General features: G+C 42.1%; 1 protein-coding gene across 2 annotated transcripts in view; it reads right to left on the reverse strand.

The window, feature by feature from the left end:
• The window catches only part of LOC308137397 (arf-GAP with coiled-coil, ANK repeat and PH domain-containing protein 2-like), a 45838-nt gene extending 27427 nt beyond the window's left edge, over positions 1 to 18411 (reverse strand). For both annotated transcript variants that reach the window (XM_080506069.1, XM_080506068.1), the window contains exons 1-4: positions 18054 to 18411; positions 5756 to 5813; positions 2945 to 3064; positions 2536 to 2589 (exon numbers count right to left, since the gene is read on the reverse strand). In XM_080506069.1, coding sequence (XP_080362195.1) covers positions 2536 to 2589; positions 2945 to 3064; positions 5756 to 5813; positions 18054 to 18106 — 285 coding nt within the window. In that variant the 5' untranslated portion in view covers positions 18107 to 18411. The remainder of the gene's footprint in view (positions 1 to 2535; positions 2590 to 2944; positions 3065 to 5755; positions 5814 to 18053) is intronic.
• Between the last annotated feature and the right edge of the window lie 2727 nt (positions 18412 to 21138).

A 21138-nucleotide genomic window follows, 5' to 3' on the forward strand; every position in this document is an offset into this window, starting at 1 on the left:
AAAAAAAAAGAGTGACTACTTCTGTACACAGAAGAACCATTAAGGTATGAAACGTTCTAAAATATGCCCGTTATTGGTACAAAATGCTGCTAATTGGACCGCTTCACCGGGTCATGGCGTCATTTGCAAGTGGCCATTGAGCATTTCTGTGTAGCTGGAAGTTTGTTAACATCACAGGCCTGCAATTACGCTGCTAAATTTACACAAACAAGCCCGACTCCGTAAACCCCCCTCATAAAGACAGAGAGAGATGACGTGATTTGCTCAATCCTGTTTGCGAGTCATACCCTCTTCAACCTGCGCGCCTTCCTTAAAAATAAGCGACGCAGCTAAAAGACGCTATATAAATGCAGCGACGGCGCAGTCCTGCAGCCGGAGCGGACAATATGAGCAGTGTGGCCAGGAGAGGCTCCCGCTGACGAACAGATTGAGCACTGTGTCTGAGCAGGTCATGTGCCCGACCATCGCCGAGTGGCAAAAAAAAAAAAAAAAAACCCTATCTGACAGTCAGCTGATGTGACCGCCGTCTCCACTGGCAGCCATCGCATTGTGGCTCCCGGGGGCTTTAAGAGAAAAACGTTTTGGGGAACTTGGCGAAGGAAAACCCAAGCCGCTGTCGTCTGCCGACACTGCAGCTCATTTACAAGCGGATGTGCCTTTGGTGGCGAATTGATTTGATTATCTGGATATGTATGCATGAGGTTTTAATGGAGTGTACTTTTTTTTTGTCACAAAGGCAATATAAGCATAGAGTTTGTTGAGAGATGACTTATAAGAGTTAAAGACAGTGGATAAAAAAAAAAAAGTGATAAAAAGAATTCTTACAATAAAGTGAGAAAGGTACAAAAATGGTCAAGGTCATAATAGGGTTGAAGGTCGATGTGCAACTCAAATTAAACAGAAATCCAACTGCTACGTTACAAGAATAATCATAAATTCATGAACAAAATTAAATTGGCTTACATGAAATGTTTTGTGCTTTTTTTTTTTCTTAATTTCATCAGTTGCTCATGTTATCTAAAAAAACCAACATTGATTTTGTCTATTTATTGACCAAATACATGCCAATATACGTTTTAAAATCCAACACCAACGTGTCACACTCTGTACTCTCATATATAATCTAATGCTTGCGGACACACAACTCTCCATCCCACATTTTCTCAGATGATGCAAGGAGAGACATGAAACGGTCAAATTCCACATTTTGAATAGTCGTGTTTAACACGAGTTGACAATCAGCTCCTCGGTCTTTGTTTAACCCCGAGATGTGCATCAGTTTGTCGGAGCGTGCACTTCAGCTTCAGATCTGTCAGTCAGTTTGCTTCCATGTTCAATAATCTCCAAGATAATTACTTACTTTTCTTTTAATTTGTGACTGTATTTGTTTGATTCATAGAAGTTCTCAGGTAAATTCTGGTTTCTTTTTTTTTTTATTCTTGCCATCTCTACAAACCAAGACAGAACGACGCCAGCTGGGAAATCTTTGTGAACACGTTCCTCTGAGGAAACAGTGACGACCCCTGACGAGGACAATCCTGACAGGGAAATGTATCTACTCCGAAGCATGAGCCAGACTAAAAGCCTCTGGCTGACCTCATGTCTTTCTCTCTGCGTCTTAATGGAAGGTCAGAGAGAAGTTGTGTCGTCATTTTTGAAATGTGATTTTCATGCCTGGTGGAAAATGCCACGTGAGGAGACCAACAAACCGATCACACCATATCCAGTGGTGGAGTTTTAAAACCAGCTATGGAAAAAATATTTATGTGTTTATTATGTGAGATGTTGTGATTGAGAGTAACATACAATTTCATATTTTGGGAAAAAAAAAAAAAGCCAACATGAGAGTATTACTTCATGTATTTCAGCTGAATAAGGGGCAACACTTAAAAAAAAATGACGATGGCTATTTTTTTTTTTTTTTTTTTTTTTTTTTTTTACTTAAGTGATGCAAAACGTATTTTCAAAAGTGCACAAGATGAGATGCATTGAGAACATTTTATAGGACAGGAAACTCCTCTCTGTCCCATGAACTTTATTTTTATAGAGGAAGAAATAAGTCACTGTCTTTTTTTATGCGAGAGGAAATCCCAAAGCATTGTTGACATTCAGAGTGTGGTTTACAATGGAACATTCTCAATATCTTGCAACTGAAGGTTTTTTGTTTCCCCCCCCTGATTGAGGACAATATGTGCTCCACAGGCTGGCACACTTTCTCCCTCTACAATGTTTTTTTTAACAGCGATACGAAATCCATCTTGAGGCTGCTTATGACAGCCACTTTACATTCAACCAGAAGGCAAAGCCTTTGAGCGCCTAAAACTTGCTCCTTCTCCATTATCCTGCTGCTCCCCTCCCCGCACGGACCCACTTTTTCTGTCTGCTTCTGTCCTTCCCAGCCATAAACATGAACTCTGGCGAGCTTCAGAGCTGGTCCAGACCATAATCCTGCGGGCTTTGTCATCACCCAGCTGCAACAAGGGGGGAAAAAAATAGTGACGGTACATCCGGTTTCACGTGTCAGGGACAGAATACCGTGTGATAGTTGATCATCTCCTGCAGGCTCTCGGCAAACTTTGTGAGACTGGACTGTGGAGAGAGAGAGACAGAGAGAGAGAGAGAGAGAGAGAGAGAGAGAGAGAGAGAGAGAGAGAGAGAGAGAGAGAGAGGACAGAGGCTGGTGAGACGAGCGAGGATACGTCCAATGTGTCCTTCATTACATCAATAAAGACAGAAACATACTAAATAGCTCAGGTCAAATACCCGGGCCTGTATTTAAATATCCATATCATAATAGAAGCACTTAAGAAGTAACGCAAAGGCAATGTGTCATCTCACTGATGAGAAATCACAAAATGTACACTTCATTGTAGTTTTACAGACTAAAAGGAGTAGAACACTAAACAGAATCTTCCAAAATCGGGGAAGGTTATATGTCCTTTACCTCGATGACCTCATCTTTGGTGGACTGTTGTGCGAGCTCACGGATCCCGCTAACAAACTGCTTGTTGGCGGCGTTGTAGGCTTTTCCAGCATCGATCATCCCGATGCACAACTTCACCAACTGGAGAGCAGAAGAAGACGAGGCAGAGGGGGGAAAAAGGTCTGACGTGAGAGGGAGGCAGACGTTCGAGTGGAGAGACGACAGGAGCTGTGCCGGTCATCTCTTCAGGGCAAACGCTGATTAAAAAAAAACGTGGAGGCTTGGCTGCTAAAAATATACACCGGATTCACAGATTTGGTTGGAATCCTGGAGGTGGAGAGGAGAAGACTAATGCTGGAACACAAGACGCTTGATGCTTGCAATTAGAAACAGACGCTTCTTTCCCTCGTGACGCATGGAGGGAGGAGATCATTTGAAGCTATAAAGACCCACATCAAACCCTCCATCCACTCCCACACACAAGAGGTGACACAGCCTGAAGCCAGAGCAACTCCATGACTTCATTACAAACTCTGACTTTACGGCAACTCGCTTCACTGATTAAAAAATCTGGCCAATTACACAAACATGCAGGATTGGACCGGTGAATCTTTGAGGGAATAAAAATGTGTAAAAGTTTTAGGCGTGTGCCTAAATCATTTGTCGACGGAGAAAAAGTCCCAAACGTCCAGCCAAATACCACAAAAAAAAACCAGATTGTGACTAACACTGGGAAATGGTTAAAACGCCGACTTATGGCATTAAACGTTTAACCGACAGCGCAAACCGAACGTCACCAGAAATAAAATGCTGCACGGCATAATTTGAACCAGGAAACCTGAAATTGTATAGAAACAAGTGGAAACAAAGGAGCAGAAAGAGAGACGACTGTGCCTGGTGTAAAGTGGACAGGCTGTTGATGTAATGAAGAAATGAGCGAAGGCTACAAGCCAGATGGCCAGAGCTGGGTGAGCAAATTCACAGACGGAGTCTAAAACGAGTCGTCGGTCTACCGTCGGTGCTTGGAAAAAAACAAGTGTGACGTACAACCTGTACCTGCTTTTACTGCCTTTAGTCAACTGGCATTAAACCTTGGTGGCAGAGGGGAGGACGACCGCAATCCAACAGGGAAAACAGAAATGTGTGAAACATTATCAGTGACGAATCCACCGTTTAAACCTACTGACCACAAAACAGAAGAAAAGAGAGGAGCAGAACTTAATTTAACCGAAGAAGAAGAAGTCGTTGCTCTCAACAAACATATAAACACATGAGAACATGCTGATCTGTTCATTTGGGCACTTTGAGAATAGAAAGCAGAAACTCAAACTATGGTAGAGCCTCACTCACAAACTATAAACAGTCGTGAGGGAGCCTGAGGCTCCACGTCAGGACCACAACCAAACAGAGAGAGAATTACTTTGCTGTTCGGAGAATTGTCCATCTATTCAGGTAACCTCACAGCGCAGACTGTCTCTCTGCTCTAACTGGGAGATCTGGACGACAGCAAACTGTCCCTACAGTCAGACGTCAAGCAAACAGCCCAGTACAGTTAATTCCTCCCTGCGTCTCCACAGTACACTGATGTACACATTGGAGTTCTTTCCTTGCTCTAGGTTTTCATTTTATGGGAGCCGATCGAATGCTTTGCACTGGTAAAAGTAGGGAAGACTTTCAGTCCAGTGTGGTTGTGTGAGTACCGGTCAGAACGCTCAACTGTAACTCTGACCTCTTCAACACAACTCCACCCATATCAACACACATCATCACTGCAGCGCACACTTTTTGGTGGATCTGTCTTCTCAAGAGCAAGAGGGGAAGTGAGACTGGAGCTGAGTCACGGAGGAGGAGGAGGAGGAGGAGGAGGAGGAGGAGGAGGAGGCACTGTGCGACTGTAAGTCCAGAAACAATGAACTAGGGATTTGTCACTGTGCTCCTGTCAGAGGGAAACATCACATATTTCACAACAAAATACAATGAAACACTCAATCTGTGCTAATATTCCAGCAATCACATCAGAGGATAAAACCAATATGGCAACGAGGGGAACAAACGCTCTCCTCGTTCAGTTTTTACTGTGAGAAAACATGGAAATAAGGACAGAATATTCAAACTGTTCCCACTAATTCTGCACATTTGTTCTCAGCCTTTAAGAGTTCTAAATAATGAATTTTGATTGACAACTGGACACAGATGTGAGGCCGAGCCAAAGACTTTCAGGTTGATGTCAAATTTTGTATCCTAAGGTTTCATAAGTATTAGTTACTGAACACAATATGGGGCCAAAACCTGATAATCCTGTAGTAACATTCTTTCCGATCGTCAACTTTCAGTTTCAGTTTCAAACCGGTTCACACAAATAATATAATTACAAGGTGCTTGAGCAAAAAGGAATTCAGACCGTTGGCGTTTACTCACTGGTGCATTTGAAACACGCTGCTAATCGTAACACTCCTAAAGTGCAGTATTATGGATTCTTCTGCTCAGCATTGTAATCCCAAAAAAAATCTAAAGAGTAAGGCCACTGGTAGGTAAAGTACATATTAACAACAATATCATTTTACCTGCAAGTGGCTGCAAGAAATTAGGCAGCGAGTGAACAATTTGCCCTCAAAGTTAGTGTGTTTGAAGCAGAGCGTCTCGCAGCTCTGGTGGGATGTGGATTTTCTGCAGTGGTCAGCGTCTATCAAAAGGTGGTCTGAAGGTCACGTTTGAGTCTTGAGGAACCGTCGGCCAGGGAAGAACGCCTGAGGAGCCCGTCGCTCGTCACTCACAGCGGAGTGAACAAACAATGAGGCCATGTTTTGTTTTGTTTTTGTGGGTGGTACTCACTTTGTCAAGCTTGGACTCCAACTCGCACACATCCCCCTCCACTTCCTCTATGGTGGCCCTGCAGGGACAGAAAACACAGATGAGTGATACAAGAGAGATACAGATGTGTGACATTGTGAAGCAGCCTGTGCTCTCTGCATGCAGATCAGTCAAGTTGGGAAAAGCACATTGAAAGTACCGGTAGTCATTGTTATTACACAATGTATTACATACTCCTATATTTCTAGTGACAGCCGGATAATGACTTTTGTAAAAGCACAAAGTTAAACAATTTCAATTTGGGTTGTTTAATAGAAGCTGTGTTTATATCTCTGTGACATTTGCTTCCAAATAAAATTCATCCTACTTAAAATGGCTTCCATGTTTCTGCCACTGAGGCAATCTGGTCCATATTTTTAGGCATATTTACTCATTTTATGGCCGGCCGTTGGCAAACATTTGCAGCAAATGCCATCGTTTTCACATTAAAGCCATTTTGAGGCCAATACCGGAGACATGTTGACTGGTGCTCACACACAGCTTCATCTTGGGGTCATGCTGCAGGTCTGAAATCATGTCTGGCACCGTGTCGTGTACAACGTGACGGGGCACAGCTTGGTTCTCCACAGGATCGACAGCCGACAAGCTTCGAGGGAGGAAGAAGACCCAATTCCTCGCCCTGAAGCACGGGCGCTTTGAACATTTTCATCTTCCGTGTCTTTGAGAGCTCATCTATACAATTTTAAACATCCCTGTGGTTGTTACAGAGATGAAATGTCACCAACAGTCATTTATTTCTGTATTTTACACCTGCGATGGACAAATATTGCAACTTCACTGCAAAAACAAGCACCCTCTATATGAAAACTCCATCAGTTACAGTGTCCTCATCGTCCTCATCGTCACGTAAACCTGAAACTTTCCTGACACGAAAATGCAAAAACCCTGCATTTTCACCTGGAATGTTGTGTAATCTGGGCCTAAGATTATGTCGGGCTTAACCGCAGCCAGTATCTGTAGTTTCTGTTGACTTGAGAGCGATGACCCTCGCTACCCACTTGAAAGTGATAGTGATCAGAAAGGCGAGTTTAGCAACAGTACCAACATAAAGGTTGCTACAACAAAGCTGGATGACTCATCCTTTCTATTTGTTTCTTGTAAAACAGATCATCTCAGCTCAAGCCAATTGTGTCTCGTCCCCCTGTTGAGACACAAGCGTGATATCCAAGTATTAAAAAAAAAACCATTCAGTCATGGAGTGATTTTACTGATGAGGGGCCAGATGTTTACAAAAGTAGAAAGGAGATTAGGAGTTCCTCCATATGTCGGAGTCCCGACACAGCTGTCAACGCCCGTTAGTCAGAATTGTTCCACATCAAGGAGTCAAAAAAAATTCAGGCTGCAAGTGTTACACACTCACAAACATTATTTTGTCTGAGCATAAACAGACATCACAGTAAATATGACTCCTATAATTACGAGTACAAAATGAGAAAGAAAAAAAAAAAAGAATATATATATATATATACCACTGCAATAAATCCAACACTATGCAAGTGGACCTGTGAGGATGCAAAAACACATGAATTGAGCTTCCTTTAGCCCAAACTGGGTCTTATTTAGTCAAACGACCACAGGACTCGCCTCTTCAAGAGCCCCTTTAACTTAGAAAATTAATTTGACAGCAAAAGAAAGTCTGCTTTGCTGCATAATTTGATTCAAACATCCGATAGTAGCGCTTTCATCGAGCTCCTGTCAGTTTGGTGAACTTTGTACCGTCTGTACTTCCTAAGTCAACAAATCTAGTCCAAGGAAAAGGTCTTGGCAACAGCGGAGTGCCGTTTTTATTAGAGGTTGACACCAACCCAAACAAAGTGGAATGAACTCGGAACTTAAGAAGACGAGGAGGGCAGAAACAAGGTCAAAAGTAATAAAGACTGCACACCGACAGTGTGTCCAAAGCTTGAGAACGTTTGTCTGCTGAATGTTGCATGACTGTTTGCCTTGGAGGCTGGAGGCTGTGAACTACGGTGGTGTGAAAGCATCCGAGGTCAGAGTCATCCTGGTTCCTGGTGGGTCTATGGGCTAATCCTCCATTCATACTACCAAATAATTCTAAAAAAACAATATGGCACAAATGGCAAAAAGCTACAAAAAAATGTCAGTCTCGTATGGAACATGTCCCTGATATAACATCATTTTTAAATTCATTGTGTGTGTGAATAATCACCCTATAAAGTGTGATATATAGGTGTATGGGTGTGAAAGCACACAGTGTTGTGGAATATTTTATTGAATATTTACTGAGATACACCACATTAAATACATGTTGTCACTAACATCAAGTCATTTCATATTTACTTTTCAATAAGTCGTGTCGCATCACGTCCAGCCTTGATAAATCCTTCGGTATGTTGTTAAGTCATGTTATAGCACATCAAGTCATGCCGGATCAACCTGTATGGTCGTGTAGCATCCAGCAATTCTGCTGTTATATTTTATTTAGGAATATCAAGTTGCATGGAGTTGCTCCCCCCCCCCCCCACATCACAAGGTGTTGGTTTTTGACTTTTACATCACATTGATATGATCTAAACTCAATCCCCCATAGTCTTAACTGAAAGTTATGTGATTATTTTAATTTTCCTCAGATCCACTTAAGCCCATTGTAGTTGACGATGCTCCGAGGCAAACATCATGTAAGATTAGCCGTTTGCTCAGGACTGACTTAAAGAAAGCTTGGCCAAGAAACGGTCGAGGGTTTTTTCAGCTACTGAAAAGATGCGTACTGAAGGGTTACGTGTGAACGTTCTACTGGACTGTCTGCCCGGTCACCGTCATCCACGGGAGGATGACCATTTCCCCCGCCGTCGAGAGGATGACAGTCCTGTGGTTTGAACTTGTGAAAGTGCTGACGGAGAATAAGACAAGGAGGGGCCGATCGAGGCTATTGCCTCACAACTGCAACCTTGGAGCATGTCCAGCACGAGTCTGGATAATGAGCTGCAGAGAACAAAAGGAGCAGACATCTTTCTAAACGCACAACCCCCCCCCCCCCCCTTATAAAAACTGAACTCTGAAACACTGAGCAGTACAACGCATGGAGTACACACAGAGAACAGAAAGAAAATACAAAGTGGGAACCTGAAAAACACCATGGCAGCACTTTAGAGAAATTTGAACTGATACTGGCTTGTAAAACGCTGACCAACACTTTCTTCACTCTCAGCTGACGCCAAGATGAAGAGCTGATTTACGCAGATGGCTCTGAAATGGGGCCCCGAGATTATCGCAGGGTGAAAACGGGATCCAACAACTTCTCATATGATACCAGCTTCAGTTTCAGATGGATTTTTATCCTTCTCACTTACTTAAAAAACCAAAAAAAAACAACAAACACCAGTTCATGATTCCCACCAGTGAATCATGTGGACTTTGAGAGCGTAGAGGAGGGGTCGGTGAGCTGCCTCACAGGTTCACCTGAACAAAGTGCATCTCCACATGATTGTATGAAGCAGTTATGAGAAAAACGGAGGCTAAAGTGCACGATGCTGGAATTTGTCTATCAGTGGGAGAGAATTCCCCGGTTGCCATTGCCACCCGATCCCGACTTTTAAAGCCGTTGGGGGGGGGGGGGCAACAGCAACTTCTGACCTGATGATCTCGGCACGGGAAAGACTACAATTCAAAAATGTAGTGGCAACCAGGAAAAAGAAGCCAAGACTGGAGTAATGCGAGGCCTGGTTGAAAGTCTTGCGGCAACAGCTTGCAGTGTGACGGCTAAATACATCGAGGTGTGTTATTAAAAAAATGAAACTCTGTTAATTCCATAATCGACTTCTCCAAAAATGGTTTGATGAACCCTCTGGACATTTGTCGGGAGATTTACTCGTGGAAAGAAATCCTATCTGCCACATCTGTTTACCTTTCTAGCTCGGTGGTGGGCACGCCCTTTACTGACAGTCCTCAGCGGGTAAGAATACAATCCGAGAAGGGATATGGAACCTATGATGACTAGCTTTTTTTCACTTCATGAAACAATATAAATTAGGGAAGTTAGACATCCTGGTTGAAGGTCTGTTTGGGTGTGAGGGTGGTGCTGAGGCCACATAGAGACGTGTGGGTATGAGGAAGACGACAGCTCATCAAGAAAGCCCGTCTCTACCACATCAGTGAGAAAAGCAACATGGACGCCTTCACAATTATGTTGAGCGAGAGCATACAAAACGGCACCACCCCACTAAATATACAGATATATTCTATATTATAATTATTTCAAGGGTTTTTATGGTATTTAAGTACAATTTAGTCCCAATTATTGAACAAAAATACACATTTTAGGGGTGTTCCGGCATAATTCTGAGTTTAGCTCAACGATGTCAATGTGAACAATACCTGCGCAACTTAATTAAGACTCCCCATATAAACATAAGCTTTAGGCTGTGGATTCAGACGCTAACACCAATAGCAACAGCTCAATCTAGAGAAGAGGTGAAATGTTTTGTCATTTATTTTTGTTTGATATCAACACACATGCACATAAACACTGATCTGCACCCTACCCTACCCTACCCTACCCTACCCTACAACCCTCGGCCTACTTCGGTTTGTCAAGGGCTCTCTATCAGTTACAAAAGCGGAGCCACCTAATTCTTCCGCGGTGATTCAGCGTCCACGCTCCCAAAAACAAAAGAGTGCCGCCCCTCGGGGCGTGATGCACGGCTGCTGGCGGGCGGCCATGCAGACTGTGCGCATGCCGCATGCAGAAGTAAGGTCGGTGAACAGGTCCGTCATTCATGTCGCCGGCTCAATGGAGTCTCCTATGAGCCGGCGCCACAGAGGTCGCCACTTCCAAGACATAAGCCGACACTCCCAGACCATCTGCTACCAGCACATTTGCACTTGCCTGCTGGTTGTAGGACGGCTCCCAGTGCAGAGGAAACCCCACATATCCCCCGGTCTGGCTGGAAACCTGCAACCCTTTAATTTTGGAAAACTATTTGTTGGTTCATTACAAGACCAGAGGAAGTCTTTCTGTGTGTGCTGCTGAAAACTCAGGCTTTTCAAACGTTTCTGCTCATCTTTCATCTCAATAGTACAGTGAACACTTTTAGGGTTGCAACGTCAATTGAGCATTATGCAACCAAGACAGTGATTTAGTAAAACTTCCTTAAAGCAAATGTATAGTCCATTCACCAAGGAATCCATGCAATGAAGGAAGGATTTGATACAAAAATAAGTAATTGTTCAACTTGATGCAACAATTGTTGTAATTTCCAGACTAAGTCACACCTGAGTATAAATTGAATTTGTTAACAAAAATGTCTCATGATGAGGAAACAGTGGTTTATAAAACGTCAGATTACTGTCGAGGTCATCTGACATATTCTGCTCCTCATGGCCCCTGATGGTATCCACCTGTACATGCTGCTTTAAGTATCTAGTTAATACCAGTCTCCCGAGCAGCCAAACTACAACAATAAAAGTGACTCACGTTGCGGAAAATGTCAAAGGCACTTTTGCCAAGTTTAGAAACTCTAATTTAATGTAGAGTCCCATCCTACATTTGAGGTATGCAAATAAAGAATTACAAGGCAAAACAAGCCGACTTCATCATTAATCTTACATCTGATATAAATTCGGTGTCCATCAGCTCTCTATTAAACCTTCATTCTGATGTCTTCTAACTATATTTAGTCCAGTGTCACGCAGACCTCGTCATCTCTACATGTTGACACCAGTGTTATGTGTCACGGGAAATAGATTAAGTGTTGTTTTTCGCGGCGCGATTAAAACGAGGGTTAATTCCACTGGACTTAAAAAAATAAAAAAAATAAAAAGCAGGCAACAATCCAGCCCAGTGAATCCGTTACTGTCGATGGAAATGTGGAGAATGGAGTGAGCTTCAGCACCGTGACGTAGATCCTGTAATTGTTAGAGAGTGGTGACATAGAGGAGGGTGGGGGTAGGGGGTGGGGGTGGGGGGGGTCCTCTGTGGTAAAAACCCACCATTAGAGCTTCAACAACATCAACGTGATGAGGTCATTGCTTAAAGATAAACACTGACAAGTTTTGGGGAAATTGCCCCCGCTGGTGCGATGAGCGAGTTTTAGCGCTCAGTTGTACATCCTCAGTGCGTAAGTGACAGGAAGGAAGCCCACCGAGGACAAACATGGATGATTACAGCTTCTAGAATATCCAGAATACAGTGAAAAGACTGAATGTGACACCTATGTACATAGATGTGGGGGGGGGGGGGGGGGCGCAAGTCAACATATTTTTGAGGTGTTATGAAATCACTCAAAACTACTGTAAATGATACAATACTTCCTGGAGAAGTAACTGGCATGAATAACCTCTTTTCTCCATCTCGCTCCACGACAGCCTTTTCCAATATTATATAATAACTATGAAATCCTCCATTTCCAAAAGATCCGTCTCTGCTATTCCCTTTGCATGACTATCAGCTCGTTCTGGAACACTCGTAGAAGTGGTACGAGTTCTTCCTCGAGACCTTTAAGATGTTTTGTTGTGACCTATCCAAAAGCCGAGCATCGTGCGGATCAACTCACACATTAGCTTATGATCTGGCTCCTATGCAAGCATCACAAGTGTGGTAGAAATCAGGGGACTGGATTTGTTCTGAGCAGGATGTTGCTAGACGGCACCAAAAATAATGTTTATTATGCTAATTATGAGCTTCCAGAAACATAGGGTCAAGAATAAAGAAAGCAGCACGAACCCTTCCACACAGCACCTTGGCAAACTGGCATGAAAATATTAAAAAAACTACAAAAAAAAACACCTTGATGCAACTTAAATACAACACATTGATCAATAGTGTTGATGTCTGTGTTACAGACAGTTATAAAACCAGGACAACCGATTTTAATTTGATGAGCTCAAAGAAAAAAAATCAATATAATTTGACTAGAAAAACCGTCATCTATTTGCCAATCACAGAAAACCTTATTTCAGAGGCGGTTAAAATATTGTGTTTTCGGTCATTTCAAGTATTGTGCTTTATTTGCCTCTTCTATACTCAATTACTACAGTGGTGCAGCAGCCCGGCATTCGTCCTCACACGTCATTAGCTTTTAATTTCCGTTACTGAAGACCATTAAAAGGAAATGAACCACGGCTCAATTAAATCAAAGCACAACAAGCGCAGCGTCCCAACAAGCCGGCTGGGCTCTGAAGGGAGACTAATCAGTACGAGATCTGCTCACCAGGCCGGTCAGTGATCTGTTGTCTCTGCAGCTGCTGTGGAGGACTCAAGGGAAAGTGAAACACAACACTTCCAACCGGTGGCTCTCGGCCCAAACCAAGACTCAGCAAAACCCACCGAGGGCACACAATCGTGTCGGGGAGACGAACACAACGGGGGGGGGGGGGGGGGGGGGGGAAGACTGCTGCTAATCAGCTGTCATTATCGTGGTTCTGAAGCAACAAACACGTCGTCGCTGACTTGATAATGAAAAATATACTGAGGATAATAATTCTTTTTTTTTTTTTTGGGGGGGGGGGGGGGTTGGTTCAACGGGATGGAAAGAAATCAAATATGTTAAGCATTTGTTCCTAAACATGTGGGAAGAAAAGCCACAGCACTCTGAAGGGAATTTTCAACAATCATAGTTGAGGAGGAGCCAGGAAAGCTCCCGAGGCCGAGTCCAACGTCTATTCTCATGTGGAAAACTAGGCTAGGACGCTTCACTGCCAAAAATACTGAATCTCTGCACCAGCGTATCGCTCCTCTAGGCAAAAGGCAGGGTTTGCGAGTGAAGACGGCTTTCTGCTGAAATGACGACGAGGGTTTAAAAAAAAAAAAAAAAAAGAACAAACGGGGGGAGGGGGGGGGGGTAGTGCGGCCATGCCAAATTACCACTTAAAAATAACCCGTCTCTACATTTGGGGGCTCTATATTCTCTGGCACAAAGTTGAAAGAAAACAGCAAAATGGAAACAGATGTTGAGCGAGTAAGAGCTGGTCGTGTAGATGATCTGTTTTCATCTATTCTCTCTCCTCCTCTAACAGCCCTGTCGTCTGTTTCTGGCCAAACAGTCCGCTTTGCGGTGGAAAACGGTGCCGCGACGAAGGAGCGTCAAGCCTCCAAACGGCAATAAACCTCCAGTAGAGATTAGGCTGAGAAAATGCTGACTCCTTTAGGAACAGAGTTCACTCAAAAATACCAACAAAGAAGGACGAGCCATAGGCAGAGCTGAACTTGTGGCTGCAGGGGATCATGGGAAGTGTCTTTGTTTGACTTTAACGTGATTAAATAGAGACTGGATTCTGTTCGTTGTCAAAACCGCAGAAAAGTAAAACTATTGACGAGGAAACGAGTGAACCTGGACTGTAGAGGCTTATGGGGGAGTCGGATGGTTTGTCGTGCACACGGTACCGGTCCAGAAAGAGAACAAGTTCTACTAGAAACACCAAAACCTTGATTCTACCGAGTCTGACTCAGGTGTCAGCTAAAAGGGAATTTAATAAATGTTTTACGTACCGTTATTTAGATATTTATTGAAGCCAACACACATACCGTCTCCACCAGCTACCTTGGTGGAACTGGGATCCCTGAATTTATTTGAATTTTCCCATGGCTGTAAAAAGCCAATAAGTGCTCCTCGTCTGCACTGTACATGTGCAAGGAACCATGCAAAGGTCACAGGACGGGAATCAGAAACCTCCATGAATAGAAACGTTGATCCGAGTTCATCTTAAGACAAAGCATCAGAACATTTTAAGAACCATACTATAATAGCTTTCCAGCAAAGTCAATTTCGGACATTTATTTTTGACTAGAAAGGACTTTACTGGCAGTGAGGTGGGAACGTTGGGGGGGCGCCAAAGACAAAGCACGCCAGAAGACGTGCCGGCCAATTCCATAGCCGTCACTGATACGGCCTCTCTAAAGTTTTTGATCACCCTGCAGAAAACATTCGGCTCGGTTGATTTGAGTGGAGAAGCAGAGTCTTGTCAATTTGTTTAGAAAAACTTGGGCAAATGATGGTCGTTTACTCATTTTTTGTGAAGAAACGACATTCGTCCAGGGCCTCGGAATAAACTAAACTACTAGAACAATGCTGTAAAGATTTAAACTAAACAACAACACAGGTACAAAAACAAACTGTGGCAAATCAGCAACAGGCTCGTAACCCTCGACAAGTAGTCATGTGGTGTCTTTAAAACTCTACCCATCAAACTATACCTCGTGATGCCATGGTTTCCTGTGTGCTTAATAAAACCATTTATTGCTCCATAAAGAAGCTGCTTTTGGTGAGCTGGGTGACCAGGAACACACAACTGCAGGGACCTGGCAGAACGGCAGCCTACAAAATTTAAGATACTCGTGCGTTCATATATCCAAGATCCAGTCCGGGAAGTTCTGAAATGCACAGAGTCAATGTAAGCAATGCGAGGATATGGCGGGCAGCTCCGTTTTCATTGAGAAAAGGGTAAACTGTTGATCAAATAGGTATCAGTCGGTTGTTTATTGAACAATCAATGGCTTTTTTGACTTCGGGTATTAAAGAGTATCGTTGAAAATGACTCGAGATCAACACAATACCTTGCAAACGTTCCACTTAATGTCACATTTAACTGTGAAACTCATTCATTATTCAATTGGGGTTGTTTGGGAATGTTTTGGGTTTGTTTTTTTTACAATCTAATGTGCCAATTAGTGCCAAGATGAATATATGCTAAAATAAAACTTCAAGGTACAAACCTCATGAACTCAGAACAACAAAGTGAAGCCATTGCTTCGCCAACTCATTCCAATAGACGTGGGGGGAAAAAAACAGAACACTCCAGAAAATGTAAAGTTATATATTCATCTATCCAACGAAAAAAATCATGAAACCCACACAAATGCGGAGGTGTGCCAACTTCTCAGTAAGTCTCAGTGAGATGTATAGTGGCATTATTTATACAAAGGTATCCGACAGATTAAAACAGCAGTTTGAAGGCGGTGTTAAACAAGCCAAGCTGAGATGATTCCCTTTGTTCGACCCTATGGGAAAATGCTGTATTTTTTTTTTTTAATACTCTATTCTTCTGCAAACAACTTTCTCACATCTGTTCCTCGTTTTTTGAAGCAGAGGATGTTGGAGGAGCAGCAGTAGATTGTGCGTGGGCTGAGGGAGGAAGGAGGGAGGGAGGTTCCTTCTGAACATACTGAAAAGTGACAAAGCTGAGGGGCAAACATCCGACTTTACACAACTTTCAGCTTCGCAGCGTGAAGTAATGTAGATGCTGTGGGACACAACCGGAATAATGAGTGCGAATACGTCAGGTGAACACAGACCACCTGACCCCACATCCATAAGCTCATTCAGACGTTAGGTTTTAAGATGTGTGACCCACCGTGGCTGAGTTTTGTCAATATCCACTTACACATTCAACAACAACAGAAAGCACTGAAAACTCCAGACTCATTTCTGCATGATTGTACTGAATTGATTAGTTCAACCTCAGGAAAGTTGATACATTCTTTTTTATCTCGAGCAAAAATCCAACTGCATCATTCGTATTTGGCATTGCCCAGTAGAAAACAGTACAAACGTTTATTAATCACTACAGACTTTGTCGTATTTCTACCCGTTTTTTTTTCCCATGACCATAAAACAAGATATTCCCAACAGATTTATGTGTCCTGTACAAGTGTTGGAATGCCAAAGCTAAATAAAGTCACAGGTTAATTAATAACTCCAATTAGATAATCGTTTAGTTAATCAATTAACTGTGAACCATTTTAATGTCTTTAATAGATTTACACTACCCTATCAAAGCTGAATTTGGGGTGAGGGTTAGAGTTAATCTGCAGTTGACAAGAAAATAAACCAGTTTTTGTACAGTTTTCTTCAAGACACCTGAGCTTCAATCCCTGTTTGTCTGAGGATTGATTTCAAAATGTTACTTCTGGTCTATGAAGCTTTGAATGGTCTCCGGTGTGAATACATCTTAGATTTACTTGTAGAATATAAAACATCCAGATGGAGACTGAGGTCTTCAGCAGGTTTTACAAGTGTTCCCAGAGTCAGAAGCAAACAAGGTAAAGCAGCTTATAGTTCCTATACTTCTCACGTGTTGAACAAACTTCCGGGAACACCTGAGGACATCCTCCTTTCTTTTAAAGGCCTTAAGACACAATTATTTGTGCTTACATTTACTTAATTAAAGTGTCATAGTCTCCTTTTATGTTGTTCTTAAGTGATTCATTATTTTTTAATGTATGCATTTAATTTCCTGGTAAAGCACTTTGAATTGAGTTGTAATGCTACATACAAATTTGTCTTGCATTAAAATCGTTTAGATCTCTGATAATAAAACCAACATTTCTATTTTGAGCTTCTGTTTGGGACCAATGTGACATTAAAGGATCAGTGGAGGGACTGGACCAACACAACTTTAATTATGAGTCAGTGTAATAATTTAATCCATTGATCTTCTATAGAGCTTTAACCACTAGAGAGTCAACAATTTGCATAGGCTGGTAACCCTGGGCAGGAAGCAGGTCCATCAGGTAAAATCCAATTAGGCTTGTGACATGTTTGGGTGAACTGGAGGTCAATAAAGGTATGGATGGGCCTTCAGTCCATTGATCTGGTCATCTCCATCAACTGATCATCAATAGATAGATAAGACCTTGATAAATCAGACTTTCATTACAGAAAACTGACTTGTTTGGACACAATATCAGTGTCAATAGAAGTTTTTTTTTTTTTTCATAATTTAATTTAAATATAGAAAGTTATTTAAATACAAACTGAAATATTCCGTGTAGGTTTGCTTGTTTCATTCTAGAAATTAAAAAAAAGGAAACAATTGAAAACATGTTTATTTTCTTGCTTTTGCATAAAAACTGATTGGTCAGTTGTTATAAATAACTAATAAATCTATTAACTATTCGATTACACGAGGAAATGGATGAATGGAGTGTTTATTTCCAGTCGTGTCGTGACCAGGAGCACCACACCAGGTCCAGGTGAAGCTTCCTGCCACACTGTGCGATTTCCTGTGTCCACGTTTAATGTTTCCACGATTTATCCGCAGAAACAGGCGAGAGAAGCCGGCCCGGCAGCAGCAGCCTGCCCCGGCTGGCCTCGGCTCTCTTACGGGACGAAAATAGAAAAGTGTCAGGAGCAAACAGCTCGCTGCTTACTGCCGATCGTCGTGACTGAGCTCGCGCTGTACTTTCTCTCTCTCTCTCTCTCTCTCTCTCTCTCTCTCTCTCAGTGTTGGAAATTAAATGAGCGTTGGAAATAAAAAAAAAAAAAAGAAAGAAAGACAAGAAGCTCGGCTTGTCACGTCTCACCTGAACCGCGGGGAGTCCTTCAGACATTCCTCGAAATCCACAGTGATCTTCATGTTTTCCGGAGTAGACGCCGCAGACGTGCTTCGACTAAACACGGTAATCCAGGCTCAAGTCTCTGGGGCTGATTAGCTCCGATGCTAACGTCCACCGTTCCGACCAGCTTGGGGCTCCTCTCCGTCCTCCGTCTCCCTCGAGCCAAGCGAGCCCCTGGAAAGGCCAGCAGCTTCACCCCGCCGTGAGCCGGAGCACCGCGACGGTCCCTGAACACAACGCGAGCTACCACCGAGCTGCGGCCGAGTTGGAGCTGGGGAAGTGAAGTGTCGTCCGGTGGAGCTCGGTCATATCATCCAGAGGGAGAGGAGCTCGTCTCAGGCGCGCGCGCGCACACACAAGTTCACACACAGCTCGTCCACTCTCCTGCAAAGAGAGAGAGAGGGGGAGCGCTGCGCATGCGCACTGTCGCAGCTGTCATTGACAAAAAAAAGTCTTACCTCACACACAATTCGGGACAAAAACTCTCAGAACTATAAAAACCAGAAGGCTTTGACACTAGGAACGGGATGTTTCAATAACCCCTGAATTCGAAGGTTCCAAACAAACAACTTAAAGTATTGATTCCCACCACAGGGGGCGCCACAGATTCAAGTCATCTTGTTGGAATATTAAGTTTTTTTTAACGTCATAAAAATACAGGAGTCAGCCCTCAGTTCGTTTTAAGTCATAAAACTACTGATTGTACACATTTAGATTAAATACTATTTAAAAGTATTATCAACATAAGCTTGCAAAGTAATCATCAGGAGAATAAATCAGGCGAAAGAGGATATTGAATCATAAAAGAACAGCATATCAAGAGAATTACATAGAATATGGCTTCATTGGAGCAAATGACAAAATTTGATTTCAATGCATAGTTTGCAGTGGGAAACTAGAGAAACTATGCAAGCTGAAGCAATAGTCCACCCAACACTAAGCCTGAGTGTAACCCTAAAGAGTTTATGTCCACAGGAAAAGGAACTCATTGTTACAGAATATAACAAATAAACTGTTTTAGGTCAGGACACACTGTATTGCAAGGCTTTATACATTATTTAATCATTTTTCTATACATATATATTAAGTCTCAGGTATTTTTTTGATTAAATCAAAATATGTTCTTTATCATGATGTACTTTTAACACACAATACCTTTTTAATGCAATGGGCCGTAAACATGATTTTATAGTAAGTTAACTTTTTGTAGGGGTCCAGTAGAAAACTATGACTGGGAATTATGGGAACTGACAGAGCAACCGAACGATGCACACACACACACACACACACACACACACACACATATTATGCAACAGCTTTATTCCAGAAGTCCAGAAGTAGACAACATCTGATTCACAAGATAAACAGTCCAGATGAGGGTTGGTACAATGCAAATCAGGTAAAATGGCCAGTAAAGAGGCAGGAGTCAAATCACTGACCGGCTCCAGGCCGTTGCGACTCAACAACTGAGATTCAAGCCTGGGGATGGCCCGTACATGTATGGATTTTAACAAAGCCCATCTGACACAATCAAGGGAGTACAGATGAGAACATTATTGTTGTTGTGAAACAAATACAATACTTTTTTTTTTCATTTTACTATTATATATAACGCTATAAGTTACAATCATTTTTCATGTGCGTTTTCAGACAGAGGTGCATTTACTTGTTTCATTGATATGCCATACAATTCTTCAAATATCTTATTGTTGCACAAGTATCTCTCAGACGAGGTTCCTGCAGGACGCTCCGTATAAAGCCATTTGATAGAGCTGGGGCGCCACCTACTGGCAGCAGAATGGAAGTTACTGTCGTGAGAAACGGGGTCAGTCAGTTGGACGTCTCGTTGCCTTATGGGCGTGAAAACGGTGGAGTTCCTCTGGAGTTGGGCGTTCCTGTATGTTTGACTACACATACACAAACAAAGTAAATACCCAAATGCGAACTGCTTGTTGTGTTTTTGTAACACTCTATACTTGTTTTTTTTCTAAATAGAGCAAAAGGTAAAAAATATGATAAAAAAAACGTTTTGATTTAAATGTCTTATAATCAGATGAAAATAAAACATTTTGAAAACAATTGTGCTTGTAATTGTATTAGTGTAAGTGCTCAGTATCACCAAGAAACAAAAGGTTGGTACTTTTTTTTTAAGTGGTATCAGTGCATTTCTATTAACTACATTATGCACGAGAATAAAAGGCCACTTCAAAGTGAAGAACAAATAAACTATATATGTTTTGGATATAATAAGAAACAAATGAAAACTCTCTTTGTAACATTTCCTATAATAAAATATTACATGCTTTACAAGATAAAAGATATCTTGATATTGGCAGGGAAAACTAATGCTGAGCTATGTTTTACTAGTGTCGGGAAGCATTAATACTCATAAGTTTGTGGTGTTTTAAAGAAATATCCTCTTTTTTTAACCTCCATGTCATCCTCCGTTTTAAATGCATTTAATAAATTTTCAGTTCTATAACTGCGACTAAATTAAAGTAAGCAATTAAAGTCACAGCACAGGCAGTACAAATAAATAAATTGTGGAACAACAGACTACAACTACATCTCTGGATAAATAAATACCAGTAATAGTAAAAATCTGACAATAAAAGTGCGAGTCAGATATAAATACAACAAAGAATGAAGGTCAAAGGTTAAATATGTATAATCATGGTGCAGGAAGCCGGTTGTAATTTTTATGTTCATACAATGGGGTGAGGGTGGGGGGGTCGGGGGGGTTGTCGGCAGCTGCTGAACGCAATTAAAAAGTAACTTAGTTACTTTTAAAAACAAGTAATTAGTGAAGTAACCAAGTTTCTTTTTAAAGGAGAAACTAGTAGTTGGATGTGTTGTTGTTTTTTTTAAAAAGCAACTGTGGCAACACTGTTCCAAATTCCCCTTTCCCTGACAGAAGTACCTCCAGTCATGATTCACTGGGGGAAAGTGAGCTCGGCGAACGAGAGGCTGAAAGATTTGAAGCTTGAATAAGACAACATATTTAGTTAAAATCATTACAAGCTCCATATGAAGAATGAGCCACGTAAGATGC

The sequence above is a fragment of the Blennius ocellaris genome (assembly GCF_963422515.1).
Source record: "Blennius ocellaris genome assembly, chromosome: 12".
NCBI lineage: Eukaryota > Metazoa > Chordata > Actinopteri > Blenniiformes > Blenniidae > Blennius > Blennius ocellaris.